Source organism: Mercenaria mercenaria, chromosome 19, assembly GCF_021730395.1.
Source record: "Mercenaria mercenaria strain notata chromosome 19, MADL_Memer_1, whole genome shotgun sequence".
NCBI lineage: Eukaryota > Metazoa > Mollusca > Bivalvia > Venerida > Veneridae > Mercenaria > Mercenaria mercenaria.
In genome coordinates this window covers 3,619,358-3,645,464 of record NC_069379.1, presented here as the reverse complement: position 1 = coordinate 3,645,464, position 26,107 = coordinate 3,619,358, and the positions used below count along the sequence as shown (strand labels likewise).

The following is a 26,107-nucleotide window of genomic DNA, read 5'->3' as shown; positions in this document are numbered from 1 at the left end:
ACATCTTATATATATATATATGAATAAAACAAAAGTTTCTGATTAAATGAGCCGTGCCATGAGAAAACCAACATAGTGGGTATGCGACCAGCAAGGATCCAGACCAGCCTGCGCATCCACGCAGTCTGGTCAGGATCCATGCTGTTCGCTTTTAAAGCCTACTTCAATTAGAGAAACCGTTAGCGAACAGCATGGATCCTGACCAGACTGCGCGGATGCGCAGGCTGGTCTGGATCCATGCTGGTCGCAAACCCACTATGTTGGTTTTCTCATGGCACGGCTCAAATGTCAAAACCTATGACTAATGCATGTCCATACAATTGTTTTCTTTGGAAACTCATATTCATTATGTAACAAAATAAAAACAGTAAATATGCATTTGCTAATTAAGAGACATAGTCCAGACAAATTTAACCATCTTATAACACAAGCATCCTTATCATATTTGTAAATAAACATATTGCCTATAATATGTGCCGTTTCGTTAGCTTATTTTTGAGATATTTGATTACAATAAAAATAAACCGCACATAAAGAGCACATTTCACGCTGATTTTTAAGACTTTGTTTTATCTAACTCGTCAAATGTCTTTATATAATTATTCAAACTTATGAAAGATAGTAACAGTGCCATTGTTATGAATTTTACTTATAAGTTCCAATAATTATGTCTCCAACCACATAGTGGTGTGGGAGATAAATTGATTTACTGCTGTCTGTTTGTCCCTGTGTCAGTTTGTCGAACATTTCTCATCCGATCTTCATCTTCATCAAACTTGAACAAAATTTGCTAATATGTCCTCGGCCAAGTTCGATAATTACCCAAATCGGCCTAGGTACTTCAGAATTATGGCGTTTGAATTACAGAAAATCGCTCTGTAACACTTGTCCGCATCCTAAGTCGAACATTTCTCATCTGATCTTCACCAAACTTAAACAAAATGTGTTTGTTTGTCAGTAAGTCCTCGGCCTCGGACAATTAGCCAAATCGGTCTAGGCAATTCAAAATTATGGCCCTTGAATTACCGAAAATCACTCTGTACACAGATGCCAGTGATACTTGACTTGTGCATGGTTGACTCAGATACATTATATTCAGATGATTAGCCAGTTGTGGGAAACATGCGCTTTTCTCAAAAGCAGCTCTAGTTCATAAAATAATTTTCATTTCCTTTCGCCGAATCCAGGCTTATTTTTCGTTTCCGGAAATTAATGTTACGTCATTATTTCCGGTTATCAAACGTGCAAAACTACCTGAATGGACGATCACAAAAGATAGGATGTAGACATGGCGATCTCAATAGTACTGTGTTCAGGCGAGCTAAAATTATAATTTTCTTGTATCGATTGTTTGTCTGAATATTTTATCAGCATATGTTACTTCCTTTTGTTTGCTTGTCAATATCTAACTTTACCTGTGAGAGTAGGACAATGATCCTCTCTTTACACACAACGAACAAAACAAATTATCACTAATTGCAATATGTTGCAGAGCAGCAAATATTTTATTTTATGCTAATTGTAGATATATTGGAGTTATCAGTGAAACATTTTCATAAGACGTCGTGCGCACGACATAACTTAATCTAAAAAATATGCATTTCCTAAACATTCCACCGTAGTTATATGATCAAATCATGAAAATTTACTTCCTAGCATAATATTAATTAGATCTAATTGATTTGGCTTGGCACACATTGTATACTACAATATTTGAACGAATAAATCTTTTTCTTGTGACAAGAGTTTATTTTCAACTTATGATGAGTTCTAATATGATTAAGCGGAGTTTAGAATCTTACGTATGACTTACTGCGTCAAATCACAATGGGAATCTAGTTACGAGTATGGTGAAGATACGGTTACTTGCTAGAGAAACACTACAAACAGAAATTGATATTTTACCTTTGTCAAACATGTATTATAAGCTGAGGTTAGTTTGTGATCTATGGTATCAATTATTAAGATATTTTGACTACTTAAAAGAATATTTGACTTTTAAGATATCGTCTACGCGTGTATTTGCTGGAAAACTAAGTAGTTGTAGATGGGAGCTGATGTTTCAGTATCGTTTTCCTCACGTGATCACAGCGTTTCTTGTAGTCTGATTCTAGTATCAGTACCGTCGAGTCACAAAATAAAGTTATGGATTCAGAATTCGGTTTCGTGATTGTTTTCATCTTTCTCTCAGATATGGTTTTACTAACATCCAGTATTGGAAAAAGTGTTGGACATTTTCGTGTGCTTCGTAAACACCCTCAGTTAAGGAAATGCGCAGAGGAGAATCTGAGTCACGTAAGATAATTTTATATCGCATTCTTGCATATATATGCAGTATATATTTATATTATATGTTATTAAAATAGGTTTGCATCCTCCGAGCATATAATCGATACATTAAAATACTTTGCACGGGTTAGTTCATACTACTTCACTTGCAAGTCCGTCTCCTGGAAAAATAGTACTGATGAAGATGTGGTCATGACTCCGTTGGGTTCCAGCCTACTATCTCCACATTGAGCGACCGATGCCTTAATCAATGCTTACCTGAAATACACGCTTCGTATTGTCAGCTGTTTCATTCTTCAACTACGGAATGGTTTCCAAAAATACAGATTTATGAAAGTATATTGGGCTGTTTAGGATACTATATGTTGTGTATTAATACATTCAATTAATAACAGAAGTGCACTGTCTTTGATCTGGTCATAAAATACATATTGAACTGCACATATAGACTACAACTACTTAGTCATGTATATTATAGCTGGTATCGTTAAAATATATAAATAATAGAAATATACGAGTAAATGCAATGGTTTGTTTGTTCGCGAAATTCAATATGAAATATATCTCATCTTGAAGTGAGAGAGAAATGTGACAATTGTCTCACTTCAAGTCGAGATATATTCCTTTCTCACGAACAAATAAACACCTACTTACCTAGTTTGAAATTAGTCTGGATTACCTGCCCTTTAACTGCTTCATACGCCGGGAACCAGGCTAATTTGAAATATGCATTTGCCACAAATTTTAATCTTAAGGTAGTTCTGCACGTTTGATAAACCGGAAGTGATGGCGTAACGTCATTTATCCGGAAAAGCAGAATAAAACCTGGATTCGGCGTACGGAAATGAAAATCAGTTTATGAATTAAAGGCAACCTGTGAATAAATTTATTCAATTGTAGCAGTCTCTATCTTTCTAAAGTTAAAATATGGTATTAAAACATCTGACAAGTTAAATAATTCAAAATAATGTCTTAAAATCAGCTTCAAAACGTGCAGAAGTACCTTAACGCTGGCGGGAAAATGATGTGTGTAAACGAAAATAACGTCAGACGTATTGTGACGTTTGAAAGAAGCACAGAGCATAAAGTTCCATTTCATCATACTATTTGCAGCCTAACGTTCTAAATTCCTCTTCTATTAACATTATTTGAATCGAGAAGTAAACTAAGAAACTGAATAAAACTAAAACTGAATAATTTGCTTCAACGTCTATTTTGAGATGTTCAATGGCGTTGTACGTAATAATAATAACTATTATTAGAACAATATTAATAATGACAATAATAACAATAACAGCCTTATTGTAACAAACAGTCATGACCCCACCCCTCCCTCATTTTACCCCTATTACGAAGACCAGTGCTTAAAGCATCACATGGTACTCCAAGACGAGCTGCATATAGGGGTTCAACACCCCGGTTAATGGTGCCATCATGTATTATTTAAGAATGAAATGCTACACACTACTCTACCCATAGACCCTTACCAACAAGTGCGTTTAATTAAACAAACCTTGGAAATATAAATGTTGAAAACTAAACCCTTTTTATAAAAATCTAAGAACTATCACCTGCTGTTTTCGCATAAAAAAGCAGTTATCAAAAAAAATTTAACAATGCCGCAAAATCTCTGAAATAAAGTGTCTTAACTTTTTTTGAATGTGTCAATTGATTTACTTTTGCGTAGTTCTAACGGCAGTTCATTCCAAAGTTTTGGACAAATAGTTCAGAAACTTCTATCATCGAATGTTTTGCATTTATTGAATGGAACAACATAACGACATTCAGAATTTTCAGACGATCTCAAACCTTGTTTACTATGAATATACTCTGTAAGCAATTCAGTTAAATACAAAGGTGCTCTGTCAGTGTGACAGCTACACATGAAAGAAAGTATCTTGTACTCAATTCTTGCTTTCATTAGCAACCAATGTAAGTGATAAAAAGCTTGTTTAGAACTGTCAAATTTCCTCCTGTTAAGGATGAGTTTTTCGCACATGTTTGAATACGTTGCACCTTACGCATCTCACAGTTAGCTACACCATACAGTATGACATTGCAAAAATTTAGATGTGAAATAACTAGAGTCAAATCTAAAATTCCAGTAGCTGCTTTTGTTAAATATTTCCGGATGTTCTTAATTCGTAGATAATTCAACATGACTGTAAGACATTTGCGATAAACATGATCTTTAAAGTTCAAGGTTTCGTCAAGAAATGCACCGAGATATCTAATAGTGCTTTCACGTTTTACATCATCACCAGCAATGTTAAAGGAATTTGTAAAACATTTGTTCAATTGAGGTCTGCTACCAAACGTAATAAATTCAGTTTTTGAAGTGTTCATTTTCAGTTTGTTTCTATTCATCCAGTCATTGATTATAACTGCGCACCTTTCAAGGTCTTCGACGGCTTCTGATTCTATGGAAGCAGATGTAGGACGAATAATTTTATTTGCTATATGGTCATCAGCAAAAGCGTAGACTGAAATGGATTTTAGAATGACATCAAAAGAGCATAGGTGAGATACAGCCACGGACCACAAACAAGGAAGAATATCCAACAGGGAAAGCCACGTTCTAAAAACGCAGCCTCTCCAAAGGCGCACACGATCAAACCACACACATACACACATATACACACACATACACACACACACACACAAGGACAAAACAAACAAATACAGGAACACAGTGGAACATCGCCTTGGAACGGTCAGTGGCAAAACCACCACTGGGGAGTTTAAACTTGTTTATGGTGTACCTAACCTCACTTTTACCCCCACCATGTTCCAAAATCACAAGACAGTGTAAATGAAAGTTGTCCCCGCCAAATGGAACCCTGACATACGTAAAGGCAGCAGAAGGCATGTAATGTAAAACACAAACATGCTCTTGTATATACATAAAAAATGCAATCCTTAAGAACCTAAAACGCATGGCAACTGTCCTGGAGCACACTGATTTCAAGATGGCGGTCAGATGTATATACTTTGTTGATATTAATCTTACAAGTACGAGGCCTTAAAAAGGAGTCTACTCATTGAAGGGCTGTATCACAGACGCAATATCGTGCTTTTAGGAATTCTAGAAGAATGTCGTGATCCACAGTCTCAAATGCCGCATTTAAAGGCAAAGAAAATCTCCTATATAAGTGACCCCCCCCTCCAAATACCAGACCTTTTAATCCCCAATATACAAGATCCTGTCTGGTCCAGTCTGATAAGGGTCCATAAAACCCCTGTAGACTTGACATGTAGCCTAATTATTGTCAGAGAATCATAAATTTTATTGCCTACAGGTAAATTGGTTATTTCCTGTGTTTTGCATTTTATTAATTGAAATGCTGTTGTTTTTTTAGTCTTTTTTCAGCATGTACACAAAATTATTTTAATTGATAAGATACTAATTTTGATTGCTCAGTCATGTTGAGTAATGTCCTGGCCAATTAAATTATAACTCTTCTAGCAAAGCATTTCTCACTATAAAATAATTATTCAAAACTTAATAAGAGAAATTACAAGTTTGTTTATTCAGTGATTATGATCTTTTTATCAAAAGTAACAAAATAAAAACGAAAAAAAAGATAATTGCTGGATTTTATTAGAAATTAAAGAAGTGTTCAGTTGCATTTTTAATAGATAAAGAAGGTATATAGGATGTTATATATTAAAAATGCTTAATTCCTCTTGTGTTGTCTAAATAATGTTAACTTTCTTTTATGTATAATAAAATCCAGCAATAAAGATATATCATAGTTCAAAATACACAATAATTTATTACTTCTAAAAGCTATATGCCTGAATGCATTTTTTATATTTTTGATAATAAAAAACAGCAATAATGAGATGTAATTGTTAAAAACTTACTTCATTAAAAATATGATAAAAACACTGTTGTATCTTATCACTTTCTTTATTTAGCCCTAATTCAATCAAACTGTCTAAACTCGTAATAAAGGTGAGAACTGATTTGCTATAAAGGTGAGAAATATCACCTGCAATTTATTTACTGTACAGTAGCTATACAGTAGCTTATTATAATAAATAGAAGCAAGTCTATCAATGGTCCCGACTTGTGTATTGGCCCTTATCGCCAATACGCAGACCTTATCATCTCCATAAGCCACATACCAGGCATACCAGAATCAGTGTCTTTAAGTCAATCGCAATAAGGGCCGTGACTTCCTTTTTCTCCATACCACTTAGAAGATCACTGACCAACCGAAGTAGCGCAGACTCACAGGAGTGGAATTTCCTATATGCAGACTGGTTCTTAGGCAAAAGACTATTTTGATTTAAATATTTGTTTAATCTGCGAAGAACAGCTTTCTCAATAAGTTTTGATAGAAATGATACATTACTCACAGGACGATAATTGGAAAGCTCTACTTCAAGACCTGCTTTTTAGCCAACAACTACTTGCTTGCATTTCACAGGGAAAACACCTTGTTGTAATGACAGATTTACCAACTTAGTGATACTAGAGAAAAGTTCATCTACATGTGATTTCAGAATACGTACTGGCAAAAGATCTAACTCTGAAGACGTAGTATTCAATTCATTGATGAGATTTTTCACTTCATCCTGAGTCAGTTCAGTAAATTTGTTTAAATTTACTTGAGGTTCAAAGTTTTGGTATTCACTTAGGGATTGACGTATTTTTTGGGGATTTTTGCCATCAAAAATTAAGCCAATTTTTCGACCAACGAATTATTTGACTTTCCTTGAGGCAGTGGGTTTTCAGATTTGGTATCAGTTTGTTTTGATACCAATCCATACAGAATCTTGGAATCACCTTTTGCGTTCTCTATCTTGTAACTGAATGTGTTTCTTGTCTTTCGACATTTGATTTCAAAATTGTATTCATTTCTTACTTGTTTGACTCGAACTTATCTGTTTTACCATAAGGCCTTCATGTAAGCTCGGACGTTCTAACCTGTGGCTTTCGATGTTGCAATTTTTTTATATAACCACGGTTTAAGTGCTCTCTGAATTACAGCTTTTTTTCTTTTAGGGGAGCGTGCTTATTCCGGACATCCTCTATTTCTGATTCGAACTCTTTCACAAACTTGCCTGTATTCTGTAATCAAAGTTTATTGCACTTATGTCGCTGGAAAATTCTGATTCATTCAAATGTTTTGAGTTTCTAAATGACACGCTCCTACTAGTAATATAATAGTGCAAATGGTAGGCAATATAATGCTTCCTGAAGGAGGCAACCGGTCTACATCTGTAAACAAAGGTTTTCGTATACCAAAATGTTCGAAAGGAACTGTAAATTATAGAACTGCTTGATGCAGTTGCAATTTCTGTGGTAGATTACCGATATTCAAGATGGCGTCCAAGATGGCCGCCAAAATAGATAGGTTTACATTTATTTACTTTTCCGTGTAAATTAATAGCATATATTGTGTTATTAAGCTGATACTGATATAGTAAGATATAAATAAGAAAAATGCAGTAATATAGAGAAAAGAAACAAATGATACTATAATTAAGGAAGTTCAGGCCAAAAACAAACAGATATAGTACATTTTATAAGGGTTTCCAAACGGTTTTGCTCTGTATGTATTCATAAATTAACTATAGGTGGTCCCTTTTAATACTTCTTACACTTTTTTTGATTTATGGTACACAACATACATTTACTTTCCCAGCTGGTTATTTATCCGTGTATTTGGCATAGTTATTTCCCTTGTTACCATTTATGTCATGAAAAAATCAAAGAAAGAAAACAACTATAATGTATAAGGTGCATAAATAATTTCTTGTAAGGACAATCTTCTTTTAAGATGTACTGTCCATGTGTAGATTTTGAACTGAATCAAAGAGTCATAACTTGTTCACATGCAAGTCATATGCAACTCTTATAACTCTAGAAACTAGTACATTTATATAGAAACATTGTATAAATATCCAAACGGTGTAGGAGGGCTTGATTCCATTTTTATGTATTTGTCAATGAGTAGTTCTATAGTAGCTTTTGATCACTATTTTTGGAACTGAAAACCCAAATTGCTTAAAATGTCTAGAGGTAATTTGTAAAATCTAAGAATCACTCTGGTAATTTGCTCAAGATGTGAGTCTCACGGCTTCACATGTATCGCTCAGATATCAGGACAAACTTGTTGAGGAGATCAACTATGGTGGAGAGTATGATGAAGTTCAACATAACCAATCGTTAGGAAGTTCTTATTCAATAATGCTTCATATAAGCCTATTCTTCTGCATCTTCTTTTCTTTTGCTGACATCTTATTGTTTTGACAAGTTGAATTCTTTCTGCAGTTTTGTAAAATCATATCAGGCCAGGGCGCAGCAGTTCATATGTTTTTACGTTCAACAGGGTATGTTTCAAGACAGAAATTAAACATAACTTTTATATTGTCTCAATTGTTTCTTGATTATATTAATATCTGCAATGTCTAATCATGTGACCTTGAAGTACAAAACAGACTTGACCAAACCAAGTATGCAACGAAGAGAATATTTTCAAAGGTGCTTACTGGCAGCTGTTAAGTCTCCCTACACTGTTATATTTCTGTTCCATTTTAATCAAAGAGTCTAAAGATTATGTATGATAGAGATCCGCTTTAGTTAAATGTGTCAGGCATGTTGCACATTTCACTTTTGCATTAGAAAACTCAGTCACATGTTTTATTTTTATTTTCCTTTTTGCTATGCTTTTGTAAGGTCTGCTTATCGAGTCTATTAGCGAAGCAATAGTAACAGATTAGATATAGATACCAACTTCAATCAGTGTGTGTCATGTAAATGTTTTACATATACATTAATGTCAGTGATAAACACATATTCATAATGGTTAGAGACGGACGATTGAGTAAAGATAGAACAAAACTGTGAACTGTTGAATGTAACAGTTGAGTCTATCATCTCCCAAGTTGCTTTATCTGTTATGAAATACACCCAATTTGCGTTGACAAAGAGTGCAATGTGTAAATGCATTTCCATAGGACAATCCTGATTATTTGATATAAAAGGAATTATAACATTGTTGTCTTGAAACAAAAATCTTATTCAATATCGAAAGGTCAAGTTGCACATAGGTCAAAATCAGTATTATAGGCAATTCAAAACTATCAAACACCTCATCAAAAAAAATTATGTTATGTTATGAAAAATACATCAATAATATTCTTGACATCAAACAGACAACTGGTAAAATTAACTCGGAATGCATTGGTTAAGCAAACATCCTAAATAAACAGTTCCAGTCTATTCTTTCCGGAGTTTCTGCACTCTCACTGACCCAACTATGTAAGAATGCCTTTTGAAAAACCAAATACCCAACTATGGCTGATATTGTCTTTGACCACAGAGGTATCCTGAAACTTATCCAAAACCTGGATAAAAGGTGGATAAGGCTGCTGGCCCAGATTTGAGTAAGTCCATTGTCCTGAAGGAGCTTTGATATGAGATCCATGACATAGTATTACTGATTTTTCAAAGATCCCTAAATATTGGTCAACTCCTATCGGAATGGAGGAAGGCAAATGTTGCCGCACAGTTTAAAAAAGGTGATACTAGTGACCCCTCAAACTATAGGCCCATATCTCTAGCGTGTGTTCTATGCAAATTCTTAGAACATATTATTGCTTCTAGCCTATCCACACACTTCTCAAAACAGAACATTCTATATGAGCTGCAACAAGGGTTCCGGGAAAAACGGTCCTATGAGACCCAGCTAATAGAACTTGTTGATGAAATATCAAGGAATCTTTCCTCTGGCAAACAAACCGGCCTTATCCTACTAGACTTCAGTAAAGCCTTCGACAAGGCCAACCACCTTAAATTATTATTCAAACTCCAAGAACATGGTGTCCGCAAACACATCGTGTCCCCGGTGCTCTGTCTTAAGGCCCCTGCTCTTCCTACTGTACATTAACGATCTCCCTGATACAGTCACCTCCCGGGTACGGCTATTTGCAGACGACACAGCTGTGTACCTCACAGATTGCCAAAGGTTACAAAATGATCTTCTAAACTTAGAAACTTGGGGAATATGTGGGACATGGAATTTAACCTCAGCAAGTGCCAGGTCCTTCACATCACACGTAGCAGAAAGCCCACCCAGTTCTCCTATAAACTACATGGTCAAACACTGTCCCCAGTTAAGGACGCAAAATACCTTGGTGTTGACATCAGCCACGACCTCAACTGGAACACACATATCAACAGAATAACAACAAATGCAAACAGAACACTAGGTTTCCTTAAACGCAACATCAAAACAAAACACGAAAACGTCTAAGCACTATCATACAAAACACTGGTCAGACCACAGTTAGAATTCGCCTCATCTGTATGGTCCCCCCCCCCCCACACACACACAGGTTAACATACATAAACTGGAAATAGTCCAGCGACACACAGTCAGATGGGTTACAAACGATCACTCGCGATACAGTAGCTAGCGTAACGGACCTACAGAACACCTAAGGTTGGAGCACACTTGAGAAGAGACGTCTAGGCTCCAAACTGGTCATGTTCTACAAGATTTATCACCATCTTGTAGCCATCCCGCTATCAACTTACAAAGAAGCCCCAACCAGGTTCACCAGACCGCCAAATTCATCTCAAAACGGACTTCTTTAAGTTCTCCTTCTTCCCTCACACCACAGTCCTATGGAACAGGTTACCCCCGCGTATTGCGACTCTGTCTGATCTTGAATCCTTCAAGCAGGCAGTGGCCCTTTTCCAGTATTAAATATAGCAGTTGTTTTTACAAATGTAACCTTCTTTTACTCTAGATCTATTACGTTTTTAACATTTTAACAATCATGCTATGTCTCATAGTTTCACTATGTCTGGAAGACTTCTTCCAGTATTAACTTTTATTCTTCACTAATACCCGGTGTGCACCCTGCCCATAATACTCACTAGAGGTGTGAGGCAGTAACCATAAATAGATAGATAGCTATCATGAACACCAATTTGGATATTTGTAATGTTCCATAAAAAATTACCTTTTATAATCGTCTTGACAACACAACATACATTTTTGTGCATTTCAATAACATATATACAATTTAGCACTCCTGTATAGACATAAGTCTCCATATACAGAAATTTAACAATTTTTGGCGGCCATTTTGGATGCCATTTTTAATATCAGTTACCTACCATACATGATGCAACTGCATCAAGCAATTCTGTAATCTAGAGAGTGAAATGTGTAAATGCATTTCCAAAATACAGTATTGATTATTTGTTAAAGGAATTATAACATTGCCAGTTTGTCCACGAAGTCTTGAAATACAAATCTTACTCAATTTGGCAGCTATCTTGAACGCCATTTTGGATATTAGAAATGTTTCATAAAAATAACCCTTTTATTATCCTCTTGACAACATAACATACATTTTAGTGTATTTCAATAAGATGTATACAATTTAGCACCGCTGTATATCCATAAGGCTCCATATACAGAAATTTAACAATTTTCGGCGGCCATTTTGGACGCCATCTTGAATATCAGTTATCTACCACATATCATGCAACTGCATCATGCAGTTCTGTAATCTACAGATCCTAAAAATCATTTTGGTATATAGAAACCTTTGTTTACTGAGATAGACTGGTACCTTGTCAGATATGCTTAGGTATAGTCTTTTTTAACATCTTAGAGAACCTTAACAGCACAGTGATCAGATAAAAATGGTCCATGTTCACATTTTTCTACATGAACACCATTTTAGTGACTCAGTTATGACTAGATCCAAGTTATGTCCTCCTGTATGAGTACTGAAATCAACGTGTTGTTCCAGACCCTTTGCTACTAGGGTGTCCTTGAAGTTTGTAAAAGAACAGTTGTCATCGTTTGTGTGCAAGTTGAAATCACCCATTATAAGTAAATTGTCATAATGTGGTAAAATATTTTCGATGAAATCAAAAAAGATCAGCAACGAACTGGTTGCCAGTCGATAATGCCGGGGGTCTATACACGCCCACTACGTGTATAGACAATTTTTTTAAGACGAGTTTTAAAATACCATATTCAAAGCTTCGAACAATGCCGTGAGTTAACCTTCGCATATTGATCGTGTTTCTACAAGTGATCGCAACACCACCACCTTTTTTATTTTTTCTATTAGTTACGCTTAATTTATATCCATTTAGAAGTATCCAGTTGATGCGGTTTCTCGTCCGAGTACCAAGTTTCAGTCAAAAAAGCAAAATTTATTTTCTCATCCCCGAGGTATATGCCAGCACAATCATTTTTATTCACAACAGATCTACAGTTCAGAGTAATGCTAGATAAATGTTCACGTGTATTTTTGTACTGATTGCATTTCTTAGGGTATATATTTTTTTTTAAGTTGACACCAATTCCTTTACTCTTACAACCTCGTTTACTTCTATGCGTTTTCTTTTTACAGGATAAATTATGTAAGTTTATAATCCTATAAGCCGTAGGATCCGCTATTGTTCGATACCGTAGATCCAATATCCAGCAATTGATCTCTAGTGTAGGTATACTTTACAGGTGAACGATAAGATAATGTCTGATGTAAATTCATGAAGAAAAGTATTAAAAAATTCACTGAATGCAATCCACTGAATCACAGAAGCAACATAGAAGCACACACGGATGCAAAGTACATTCATATCTATTATATCCAATTTTCAGCACAATCTCAACAATAATAATTATTAGTTATTATACATGTAGTAAGATTCAAGAGCAAAGAAAACACGTCTGCCTCATTAGGCGACAGTGTATTAAAAGCACCAAAAAAAAAAGAGAACAAAGCACATCTACATCCCTTTTTACGAAATAAGCTAACAATGATACGTACTATAGATCAGCAAGCTATATTACCCACAGTGAATCGTATGCGGTGGGTGATATTTATTATATCTCCCGCCTCAATACCTTAGTGCCCAGCCAGCATGACTATATCGGCCCGATATAGGTATAAAGTCGGAATGTCGGCAAAATGTGCCGATGTAGGGCCGACGTCGGGCCGTTGTGAGTTAGTGAGTTAGGTTTTACGGCGAATCGACACAAAATGATCATATATCGCCGAGATCGGACCGTTGAACTGCCGCAAAATATTGAAATCGGTAGATCTACATCAATAAGTGTAACTATTTCGTAAGTCGGATTGATATCGGGCCGATATTGGATTCTCTAATACAGATATATTTTTCAAAATATTATTGATAAACGTGAAAAGTAATCTAATTGTTTATGTGTGCTAATTTATTAAGCAAATATGATGTATACCAGAATTAATCAAACTAGATTCCAAACAAAATTTGTAGACGGTATTTATCAAAATTTTATTGTAATAAAGGGAGGTTATAATTAAGATGCATTTTTATTTTAGGTAGAATGCCGCCGAAATAGAAATAGAAATATTTATATTTACAAAAAAATGAAAAAATAAATATGTTTAAAATTCTAATTGAACAATTTTAATAGTGTTAAGAATGTACAGAAAACTAACGTAACTGTATAAAACATCTAGTATATAGTTGTGAAAAATGTTATATCAATAAAATCAAATAACCATCATACACATGATGCGAGACATATCTGTTCTCAAGTAAATTACTCTGAGAATTTATAGAGTGTATAATTGAAGAAAACTTTGATGAAGCACTGCGTGTCACACTATTTCGCGACAACGATATGATCTGCCAATATCGGGCGGATATCATTTTAATGTCGGCCAAATGTCGTTTGCTAATGTCGGACCGATGTCATTATGATGTTGGTCCGATATCGTCTGCCGACGTCGGGCCTACATCATTCCTATTTGCAGCCGATATTGAAGCCGATATCGGTCCGTTATAGACAACGACGTCGGTTTGATATCGAGCCGATATAGAATGCTGGCTGGGCGGTAGAGTGTCCGCTTTGAGTGCCGGACATGTGGTGTTCGATTCCCGGCCGCGTCATACCAAGACGTGAAAAATGATATTGGTAGCTGCGTTGCCTGGCATTGAAAAGGTAGTACCAGGAGGTAAAATAAGCGCTGGCTAGTATCTGTTACTGGATACCTAGTCTGTCGCACAAAAGTTTTGACGCTCGTGTTATGTGTTGATTATATGCGGCTTTAGAAAAAGCTTATCATAACCTTTTACCTTTACCTCACTCAGCATAAATTAGTACATCTGCACTAAATTAAACATTTATTTACAGACTGAGTATGTTGGCGTACGTACATCTGAAAAGACAGGTGTTTGCGAGGGCTTGTCCCATTCTTGGGGTCGGAACCAAACCATTGAAAATGGGTATGGATATATGACGAAAATGAACATGGACCTAACATTTAATCCGCCGGTACTATTTTTATACTTTGAGGACAGGAATATTTATTTTTATTGTTATTGTTATTATACCAGATTTATATAGTGCCCTTTTCATGATAAACACGTTCAAAGTCGCTTTATATATAATAGCAAACGCAGCCACACAGGTCGCGGAAGTCATCCTCTTCTGGTACAGACACAGAATAATCTGACCAGTGGGAGATAAAGTTCCCAGAACAGATCCTTATTAGTTATGGCCTGTCCCGTTAACTTAGCATAGCTCTTTTCGAATAGACATCCCGGTTCTTCAACGTGTCCGGTGTATAGACCTTTTACAGAGAGCTACTTCTTTGGCAACGGGAAAGAATTTTTGCGCATGCGCACCCTACGTAGGGCAAAAAGACATGACTGCACAATATAAATTACGTTAGAGTTATATTGTATTTTAATCCATTCGGTCAATAATGAGTTTGTTTTATAGTACACATCCACCGAAAGACAAAGGGAAATATATGTAGATCTTTGCAAACCCACAGCTTTAACTAATGCGCATTATCAGAAAAATGAAAAGTTGATATTTTCCATGAATTAATAAAGTAATAACAAAGATTTTGTTTTATTTCCTAACGTGATCTAACATAAATTACCACGTGTCGCAATTAGCTTACATGATACTTGAAGTATTATTAAAAGTCGAAATTGAAAATAAAATTTTCAGTTAACAAAGTTCAGCCTTTTGTTTTGTATCCAATTATTTTCTAATGGGGATCAATTTATTCAGTATTCAAAAATAAAAAAAATCATCTTAAAATTGTTATTTTTTATTTCTATTGTTTCTGCGAATTTGAAAGTTTTTTATTTGACAATATCAAAGTGGTTCGAATGGTGAATGCAGCGGTCAGATTTAATAAAGAGGGGGCGGGTAGTGGGGAGAGGTGTTCTACACTTATTCTTTATCTGTTGTATTCTTTGCGGAATTCAAGTTTATCACGGATAATGACTTCTGTCGCGATATATTTTCGATATGAAAAAGATCCAGCATGTAAACATAAGAAATAAAGATTTATATCAGGTATTTTCTTTCAGTGTGTAGTTATAGTCCTTGATTTGATTAATATCTTACGAATTTAGAATTTTGTTACTACACTTTTATCGTTTTAAAAGGAAATGTCCATTAAAGTTCCAAAGTATATTCTTATAGATTTTAAAATACTAGATAATACGTGAAATGTTTACTTTTTGATTCACAAAACAGCTCCGCCACGTGATATATTAATCCGTGTGCGTTCTTTTAATGGCATTGATGACCGAAGGCATTAATGTATACCGGTATCACATCAAAGCCACCTTATTTGCTTCAGTAACTTTTATGATCCGCTCTAATTAGAGGACACTCTCGAAATTAAGTTACGGTCTTGATTACCCAGGTGACCTATGCTTTATCATGCCATTTGTATAATAGTTACACAATGATTTCCGGTATATCACTTAAAACAGCAACTTCAGTGACATGGAGCCGCGACCCCAAAGTATGTAGATGTCATTCAAGGCGGAGAAAAATATATATAATAACTTTTTGAAATTGTGGGAAAAATAGATATAATGAAAAAATATAAAAATTTTAAATGTAAAGAACAAATTATATATTTTTATGATGTGTGTAAAAGACTGGAAATGCTTGCTCTTTTCTGACGAAAATAAGAATAAAGTAGCCTTTTCAGGTAAGATATGTTTATTAAACATACATGTCTTTAATCATGTTAATCAAAGTATACCGTATAACAAATTACTTGACAGAAATTATCTTTATAATGGCAAAACAATTGTAATAAAATGATAATTTTATGTAGTAGATTTTCATATGGTTGAGATTTCTTTTGCCACACGTAAAGTACAATACAAAAGTTTATTCAGCATAAAACATAACACATATGCTTATAGCCTATGAGTGCATGCGCGTTAAAATCAAAACATCCGCTGATAAGCATAGCAACCAATAACTTGTGTAAAAACATCTATAGCACCGATACACGCGAAGCAATCTTTCCTGAGAAAATCCAATACAGGCCTCTTGGTTAGGTGGGAGACAATCAAGAGCATCTCAGAAATTTCCAGTGCCTGCCCCGGGATTCGAACCCGGACTTCTGGATTGTCAGTCAAACATGTTACCACTAGACCACCGGCTCACCATACACGTATATAAAAGGAGGTTTGTTCCATTGCATTGGAAACGCAATCAAACTTATGAAATCGGATCCTTTCAGATTTGTGAAGAAAATTAACGTATTAGAAACATATAGCGTCCGTAATATGGATTTAAATTTAACATCATCCTTTGTCATATAAAAAGAAGGCAGGCCTCGATAGCCTAGTGATTTAAAGTGTGGGAGGTCGTGCGTTCGATCCACGGCCGCGTCATATCAAAGACGTCAAAAGTGGTACCAGTAGTTCCCATGATTTACGCTCCGCATTAAAAGGGAAACTGGCTTATCTTCTCTGTAACTTGCAGAACTTGCTTCACAACCGACATAAAATAAATTATGTATAAGATAAGGCAGGCTTATCACTTTAAGTCAGTCAGTAAATGCTTATAAATATTTGAAGGGTTTTGATAAAATCTATTTAATTTCAGGCTGCACTTTCAGTTCCATCAAATGAAGCCTGGACTGCTACGATTATCCCCGGTATCTTCAGCAAAGGAGCAAGAATTGATTTCCATATCACAGGGACGATAGAGGACTCGAACAACAAGTAAAACTATAACACTTTCCCTGTTGTTCAATACGTTTTCAAATAAATTGACAAAGCATTAATTATACTGAAAAGAAATTATTATCTCGGATTATTTTAGAAATAACAAGTTCCCAAACGTGGTTTATCGTAGAATAACCCGAGTTTTGAGTTCTTATGCGTACGGCCTTCTTGATATATTAGAGAGTTTGAGATTTCAACCCTCGCCTTCCCCTTCAACGTCTCTTGCGAAGTTAACGTATGAAGTTGAAGTTCGATTAAAATTCCTTAAGATTTCAAACTTTAGAATGAACCTTACTTCATTTAATCCGCCCGTTCAATTTATCCGTAATTATGATCGTTTTTTTTTTTCGTGCATTTTGATATCAATTGCCCGAAAGTGCAGGACTTTTACAAGTGGTTTTAAAAAAGAAAATTAGATAAAAACATTTCAATTAATATAATCATCGCATGGATATTAGTGCGATTACGATAAAACACGAAACAATGTGAACAATGTAAAAACTCGTTGGTGTTGCTCCGAACATTTAGGTTTTATGTAAAATGATGTCAGTATACAATGTACGATTGTAAATCATACATGAGAGGAAATAAACATGACAAGAGCTGTCCGTAAGACAACGCGCTCGCTTTTTCTCAGTGCTTTACTGAATTAGAGCTTTGCCAATTAAAAAAAAAAGTTAGAAAGGGACATAACTCTGTCAAAATTCAAACCAGAGTTATGGGAAATGTGTCTCCTGGTGTAGACTTTGATAGTAAATAACTATTTTGAGTTTCAAGTCAAAAGCTTTAATAAAAACAGAGATATTTGACTTTATCAAAAAATTTAACAAAATATTCTAAGTTAAAAAGGGGCATAATTCTGTCAAAATTCAAATCAGAGTTATGGGGATTGTTTCTCCTGGTGTAGACTTTGATAGTAAATAACCATTTTAAGTTTCAAGTCAATAGCTTTGATAGTAACAGAGATATTTGACTTTTATCAAAAACTTCAACCAACGCCGACGCCTACGCCAACACCGGGGCGAGTGCAATAGCTCTACTTTTTCTTCGAAAAGTCGAGCTAATAATCATATCAACGTATTCTATTGTTGATGGTGTTCTTGAAAGATAATACAGTTAATATTTTTTAAACAAAAACATGGGGCACAAACTATTACAAATGCATTTCTCGATATACTTTGAAGTTAAGTTAAATATATGCGATAAAGAAACACAAAAGGCATTCCCATAAAATATAAAGGACAGATTCATCCGTCGTGCTGTTGACTAGTACTTCATAGTTTTTCTTAAAGGTTTTTTTTTTCACTTTGAATTGGTACTTTGTACATTGAATTCCTTAAAAGACGCGTTTCACTTGTAGCCTCTCATAAACAATGTACCTGATGAAAATCTAACCTTTTAAAAGAGTATGTTGATAACATGAGCCAATATACACAATTTATGAATACATTGAACAAGCGATTTGAAACAAATGTAAGATACGCTCGTGATATCATACGTTTTGGCATCATGACACTCTATGACTCTCAGACAGCACAATATAATCGTGCCAAGTCACCAATTGTCTAGCGAAACAGTCAAGAAATGTTAGGTGGAGACGAAAATTGTTGCACAAAATAACATGTGGGCATATACACGTATTTGTTTGAATATACTATTTCATAAGTAAAGCATGTGCAGATCCAGGAATTTTGGTTAGAGGGACACCACACTTAAAGAAGGGGTCACCCATTTAAAGGCGGGGGGGGGGGGGGTCACACCGAGTTTCAAGACCGATTTTCTTTGTAAAATGCAAGAATCAAAGTGGGGATTGACCCACAATGCCCCGCTGCCAGGCTCTGGGTCCGTGCATGTAAAGAGTGGAGTTATCCCATACGGCTAACAGGAAACTTCTCGCATCATGATATCATAGATATGAAATTGTCTGATACTTCAGAAAAATTTTCCGTCTTACTAGTACCATTTTATGTTTATAATTAAAACGCAATTGCCGTATTAAGAGTCCGACAGAAACGGATTAATTTTAATTAGAAGTGAAAATAAAATATCCCACCAAATGATAATCACGCGTTATTATTCATTTTTCAAGTAAAATGACTGTCATGCCATGTGCCTCCATCCAGATTTCAGTCTTTGAGGCCGGGTATGTGGACAGAGTAGATGTAAAAAGACTGAAGTTTTGACTTTTGTGATATCACACCTTCGGACGTTCAAAACTTCATTTTATACGTCAAAAAGGCCCATCTAGTATAATCGATACCGCCTGGGGACACAAATATGCCGTAGAAGTTAAAGTTTGAACAAAATCTCAAAGTTTCTCAAAATCAGTTGATAACTTCATACTTCCAGGTTCAATTCAATGTATTTAGTTAAAATCATTAGCCATACAAAACTTCATTATTCTTATACTTATTGATAGTGTCTCGCATCAACCACTTATGGATAATCGAATAACATAATAAACAGAAATCCTGAAAGTAAGCTTTTTATTTCACATAGTAATAAAGAGAAGTCTTAGGCTTACTTGATATTATATGGAAAACTTTAGTAGCAACGTCTGATATGAATAAAATACACGCATATCGGTGACGTTTTACCCCAAATATATATGAGAGACGTTGAAGGCGAAGGCGAAGGTTGAAATCTCAAACTCTCTATTATTTCGCATAAGAACGAAAAACTCGGGTTATTCTATGTATACGAGAAATCACACTAGGAAAATTGTTATTTCGATTCTAACACGACATACTAGTACACCAGTGTATCTACTTTTTACGACCGTACTACGCACCTGGATCGGATGACGTCATTGCACACGAGTGGTTTATTGCAGAATAACCCGAGATAGATTTTGCTGTACATGTATGTAGGTTATTTGCTGGTCGTGTTAGAGTAATTGTTTTAAACCTAAAACATTTCAAACCAGTGTTTGAATCAAACTGCATAAAAAGTAAATGTTAGAGTACGTTTCTAAGAAACTTAGCTTCTACATGTAGATAATGAAAATAGTTTGAAACGTTTTAAAACCAAGTAATGTCGCATCAGTTTTTCGAACTGTATACTTTAAAATGAGCCGCGCCATGAGAAAACCAACGTAGTGCGGATCCATTCTGGTCACAAAGCCACTATGTTGGTTTTCTCATGACATGGCTCAAAACATTTAATTTTATGGGCATGGAACTTCGTGGTTTTGGTCAAAACGGTAATTTCGTGGGGATATTAATTCGTGGATTTCAACTTTTTGAACGTAAATGAGAATTTTACTTGTTTTTTTTGAGATTTCACACTAATCTAGTTCATATTGATTTAATTGTACTTTATCTAACCACTGAACTGATATCCATTTGTCTTTGGTTTAGTACTGATTGACCCGTTCCATTTTACCATTGGATCTTGGTTGCGAGCTCCTGGGTAGCTTCACTATCTGCTAAGTAAACGATCTAAAGTCACATGTTTATCACAAATATCTCTTAATCGTTGATTTTCTTTGCTCTGTTTTCTGCAGGCGAAGTGCATTTGAAAATTGATTGGCGTATAGAAAACCAGTACATGTATCTACCGATAAATCTCAAATCATGTATTAACGTAGCAATTATTTCTGAATGAAATTAAACTATAGTTTTCATAGAATTAACTTATCCAGATCTCCATTTTGCTTATCTGAAAGTTTAGGCAACTTCGAAGACAATTTCATGTTTTGTCCCGAAAACAGCGTGCATAAAATATCATTTCAAGTTGATTTACGGTTATCTCGGAGAAAAGAGCTCGACTGCTTGGCATTCGAGATGCTGGGTTTCAATTGTATTTTGTGTTTAAATTTATCTGTTTGTCAAAATATTACATTACCTTTAAATATCTGTGATAGGAAATATTCTTACAGCTGGTAATAACTTAACTAGTATATAATAACCCTTTTTATTTCCACCTATATATTTTTAACCAATTGGAATCTTTACTTTCCATCACGTGACAATACAATAGAAACCATTACTGTACTGTGTATCACCTTTTCTTAAGTAAATATAGTAACAGCCAGCCCGCTTAGCTCAGAAGGTAAGAGCGTTGGTCTACGGATTTCTGCCTCGCGAGTTCGATCCTCGGGCGGGGCGTATGTTCTCCGTGACTATTTGATAAACGACATTGTGTCTGAAATCATTAGACCTCCACTTTTGATTCATGTGGGGAAGTTGGCAGTTACTTGCGGAGAACAGGTTTGTATCGGTACAGAATCCAGGAATACTGGTTAGGTTAACTGCCCGCCGTTACATGACTGAAATACTGTTTAAAAACGGCGTTAAACCCCAAACAAACAAAAATATATATAGTAACATCCAAAATCTACAATCCGCAAACTCCATATTTTTCGCATATTGGACGCCAGTCCAAAAATTCCATATCTTTTTCATGTTGGACGGAATAGCTCTTCCGATTCCTGATATGGACATTTTGAATTACTTCCCTTGTATATAGCGACAGCTGTATATTTCAATTTTTGAGAAAAATGAGATAACTTTCTTATTTTTTAACAAAACATGTTACTGTAAGCAATCAATTTCTTAGTTAGAACGTTTCCTATCCAATTATCATGGTTTCGGTTCAAAATGTCACGAAATTTCATTTGCCTCGTCCAAATAAGGGTTATTTTCATAACGAGTTCATTACCTGTAATTCACACTCTAATTGGGATTGTCATAACGAGTCCATTACCTGTAGTCCTCACTCTAACTGAGATTGTCATAACGAGTTCATTACCTGTAATTCTCACTCTAACTGGGATTGTCATAACGAGTCTATTACCTGTAACTCTCACTATAACTGGGATTGCCATAACGGGTTCATTACCTGTAACACACATTCTAACTGGGATTGTCACAACTGATCCATCACCTGTAATCCTCACTCTAACTGGGATTGTCATAACGGGTTCATGACCTGTAATCCTCATTCTAACTGAGATTGTCATAACGGGTCCATTACCTGTAATCCTCACTCTAACTGGGATTGTCATAACGAGTCCATTACCTGTAGTCCTCACTCTAACTGAGATTGTCATAACGAGTTCATTACATGTAATTCTCACTCTAACTGGGATTGTCATAACGAGTCCATTACCTGTAATTCTCACTCTAACTGGGATTGTCATAACGGGTTCATTACCTGTAATCCTCATGCTAACTGAGATTGTCATAACAAGTCCATTACCTGTAATCCTCATTCTAACTGGGATTGTCTGTATTACCTCCTCATTCTAACTGGGATTGTCATAACGAGTTCATTACCTTTAATCCTCATTTTAACAGATATTGGCATAATGAGTCCATTACCTGTAATCCTCACTCTGAATGGGATTGTCATAACGGGTTTATTACATGCAGCCCACACTCTACCTGGGATTGTCATAACGAGAAGATTACCTGTAATTCTAATTCTAACTGGGAATGTGATAACGAGTCTATTACCTGTAATCCTCACTCTAACTAAGATTGTCATAACGCGTCCATTACCTGTAATTCTCATTCTAACTTGGATTGTCATAACAGGTTCATTACCTGTAACCCACACTCTAACTGGGACTGTCATAACTGGTCCATCGCCTGAAATCCTCACTCTACCTGGGATTGTCATAACGGGTTCATTACCTGAAATCCTCATTCTAACTGAGATTGTCATAACGTGTCCATTATTTGTAATCCTCACTCTAACTGGGATTGTCATAACGGGTTCATTACCTGTAACCCACACTCTAACTGGGATTGTCATCACGAGTCCAGTACCTGTAATTCTTACTCTAACTTGGATTGTCATAACGAGTCCATTACCTGTAATTCTCAATGTAACAGGGATTGTCATAAAGAGTTAATTTTTACCTGTGACCTACACTCTAACTGGGATTCTCATAACGGGTTCATTGCCTGTAACCCACGCCCTAACTGGGATTGTCATAACTGGTCCATCACCTGTAATCCTCACTCTAATTGAGATTTTCATAACGGGTTCTTCACCTGTAATCCTCACTCTAACTGGGATTGACATAACAGGTCCATCACTTGTAATCCTCACTCTAAGTGGGATTGTCATAACGGGTCTATTACCTGTAATCCTCACTCTAACCTGGATTGTCATAACGGGTCCTTCACTTGTAATCCTCACTCTAAGTGGGATTGTCATAACGGGTCTATTACCTGTAATCCTCACTCGAACTGAGATTGTCACAACGGATCTATTACCTGTTATCCTTACTCTAAATGGGATTGTCATAACGGGTCTATTACCTGTTATCCTTACTCTAACTAGGATTATCATAATGGGCCCAATACCTGCAATCCTCACTTTAACTTGTATTCTAATGATTTTGGAAAATAGTATGAACCATATATATATGTTGTTTGCACCAGTCAACACACTTGTTCATTATCATTTAATTATTCTTTTTTTCTGTAGGTTAGATTTCATGTTAAACGATGGTATCGGAGGTCCCCTACAGCTCGTGATAAGGTAAATATTTTTTTTAGCATACCTGCATAGTTGCGAATAGTTTCTAATCATCATCTGAAATATTATTTATTTAGTCTCAAACTGGTTTAGCAAACATTTTTGCCATAATTCTTTTAATTTTGTGCCTCTTCCTTATAGACTTTGTCTTGTTTGTTCGTCCGTCCGTCCGTCCGACAAAAAAAGATTTGTGACGCGCCTAACTCAAAATTATTTCATATTAATTAATACAACCTTGCATGAGTCTTTATCATAACGATAACTTGTGCACCTGTTATTTTTTGTCTTACTCTTCTCCCTATTGCAACAGTTTGGCCCCTGAAATAGTCAAAAAACGCTCATTTTCACCTTCCGGAGCACCTAGCTCAAAATGTATCTCATGTGAATTGACTATTATCATGTTGCGTACCTTCGGTTTTTCGTCTGCCTTCAGCCCCTATTTCCAGATTTATGGCCCTTCCCTTGTGACATTCATAAAACTTTGCAGGAGTCTTTATCATGATGTGACCTTGGACATTTGGCACTCTTTTTGTGATTTTAGCGATAATAACAGAGTTACGGAACTTGAAATAGCCTAAATAGTGCATTTTTGTTTGTGATGATCATACCTCAAAAAGTGTATGGCCTGGACTAATGAATCCTTTATTTCAAGTGATTCGATTGACTTAATTTCACATGTGAAAGTAGCTGTGCGAACAAAAACGTATAGCTACCAATCTCTGGTTTGTGGGTTTGAGACCCACGTCTGACCATATACTTTCTTCCAATTTTATCAACAGGTAGGAAAATTTATCAAATTTTAAGGTTCATTTATTGATAAAAATACACTTTTTTATTCAATTAACATTTGAAAATCGTGAAATATGTCATATCAAATTATATTACATTGAATTAAGAAAAAATGGTCTGAGGTAATTTCGAACCCGTGGTCACGTGCGTGGAAGTCAGACACCTTACCACTAGGCCACCGTGTCATTAGGTAACTTTATAGGTTATTTTAGTAATATAGGTCCTTTCAAGATACAAATATCGAGTAAACTAACAGAAATGCTCGAAAATATTGGCGGAGATTTATGAGTGCCAGATTAATACTTATGGACAATATAAACATTTCAGTTATTCCTAAGTTCATTACGTTTCTTCGTGTAGATTTTTAATCCAATCTTATGTGTGGTAAACAGTAATTCAACGAACTGAAGGCATTCATCGAAACGTTATAAATATGCGTACTTGCCTATTGACGTTTGCCACTATTTGTTAGGCCTAAAAAAAATCCGGTAACATGTAAAAGATTAAGGTAGGTAGGTCGGAATTTTAATTTTTTTTTTGGAATTTTTTTATATTAAGGGAGAGTTTTCTGAAATTATTTTTTAGTCAAAAAATGATTACAAATAAGGGGGGTTATGCCTTTAGAGCATCAGTAAGTTGATTTCTAACATCACTGGCCATGTTTATAGCATAAAAAGTGCAGTTTTGCATCTTTTTGTTAAAAAGTTGAAAAAAAAATATTCTCCAAGGCCATAAAAACATTTAGGGTCGGGCCAAAAATTTAGGGTAGGTCGGGATACCGGAAACAAACAATTTCCTTTACGCCTTAGCCGCGAACTGTGCATTTTTAAACAAAATATTTAAATGCAGTTTCTGTTTTTATAAACGATATGGCGTCATGTTGATTTCGTGGGCCTAATCACCAATATTCGACATCACTGTGCAGATTACAGTGGTCATTTAGCAGAAGCATCATATGTAACACAGAACACGGTAGCCTAATTAAATCCGAATTTTGTCAGTTTTGTTAATATGTAAGCATTTAATAAACAGCAAATTAATTGATCTCCACATATTAGCATACATAAAAACAAAATGTGTTTGTTACCACTGACATATCAAAATACATCGACACTGATCAGGGAGACAACGAAGGTGGAGCCTGAAAGAAAATATAGAATTGTCTCCCTTATTGGTGATAATATATTTCGATATCACCCTGGAAACAAACAAATATCCTCTACATAAATTGACTCTTTGTTGGCACATGGCTTTTTTCTTATAAATCAAACAGATTTAATAAATGATAAATTAAACCCACTTTAAAACTAAAAGGCTGAATTGGAATTTTGATGATACATGTGACGGCATGTGCTTGAAGGTGCATGAGTGGTATTCTTGGCTATTCCTCTCATGAACGGGCGTAAACAAACCGAGCCTGTTGTTATTTTGATTACTTGCTTTCAATACCTCCGATAGGTTTTATCATGTAAAAGATAGGATAAAAAAGGGTTAAACCCCCAG

General features: G+C 35.4%; 1 protein-coding gene across 1 annotated transcript; it reads left to right on the top strand.

The window, feature by feature from the left end:
- The first annotated feature begins 2,076 nt into the window (after nucleotides 1–2,076).
- LOC123542994 (uncharacterized) lies at nucleotides 2,077–23,822 on the top strand. Its single transcript, XM_053532050.1, has 4 exons — nucleotides 2,077–2,295; nucleotides 14,460–14,600; nucleotides 17,202–17,320; nucleotides 23,765–23,822. The coding sequence occupies exons 1-4, from the start codon at nucleotides 2,146–2,148 to the stop codon at nucleotides 23,820–23,822; spliced, it is 468 nt and encodes a 155-aa protein (XP_053388025.1). The 5' UTR covers nucleotides 2,077–2,145.
- The last annotated feature ends 2,285 nt before the right edge of the window (nucleotides 23,823–26,107 follow it).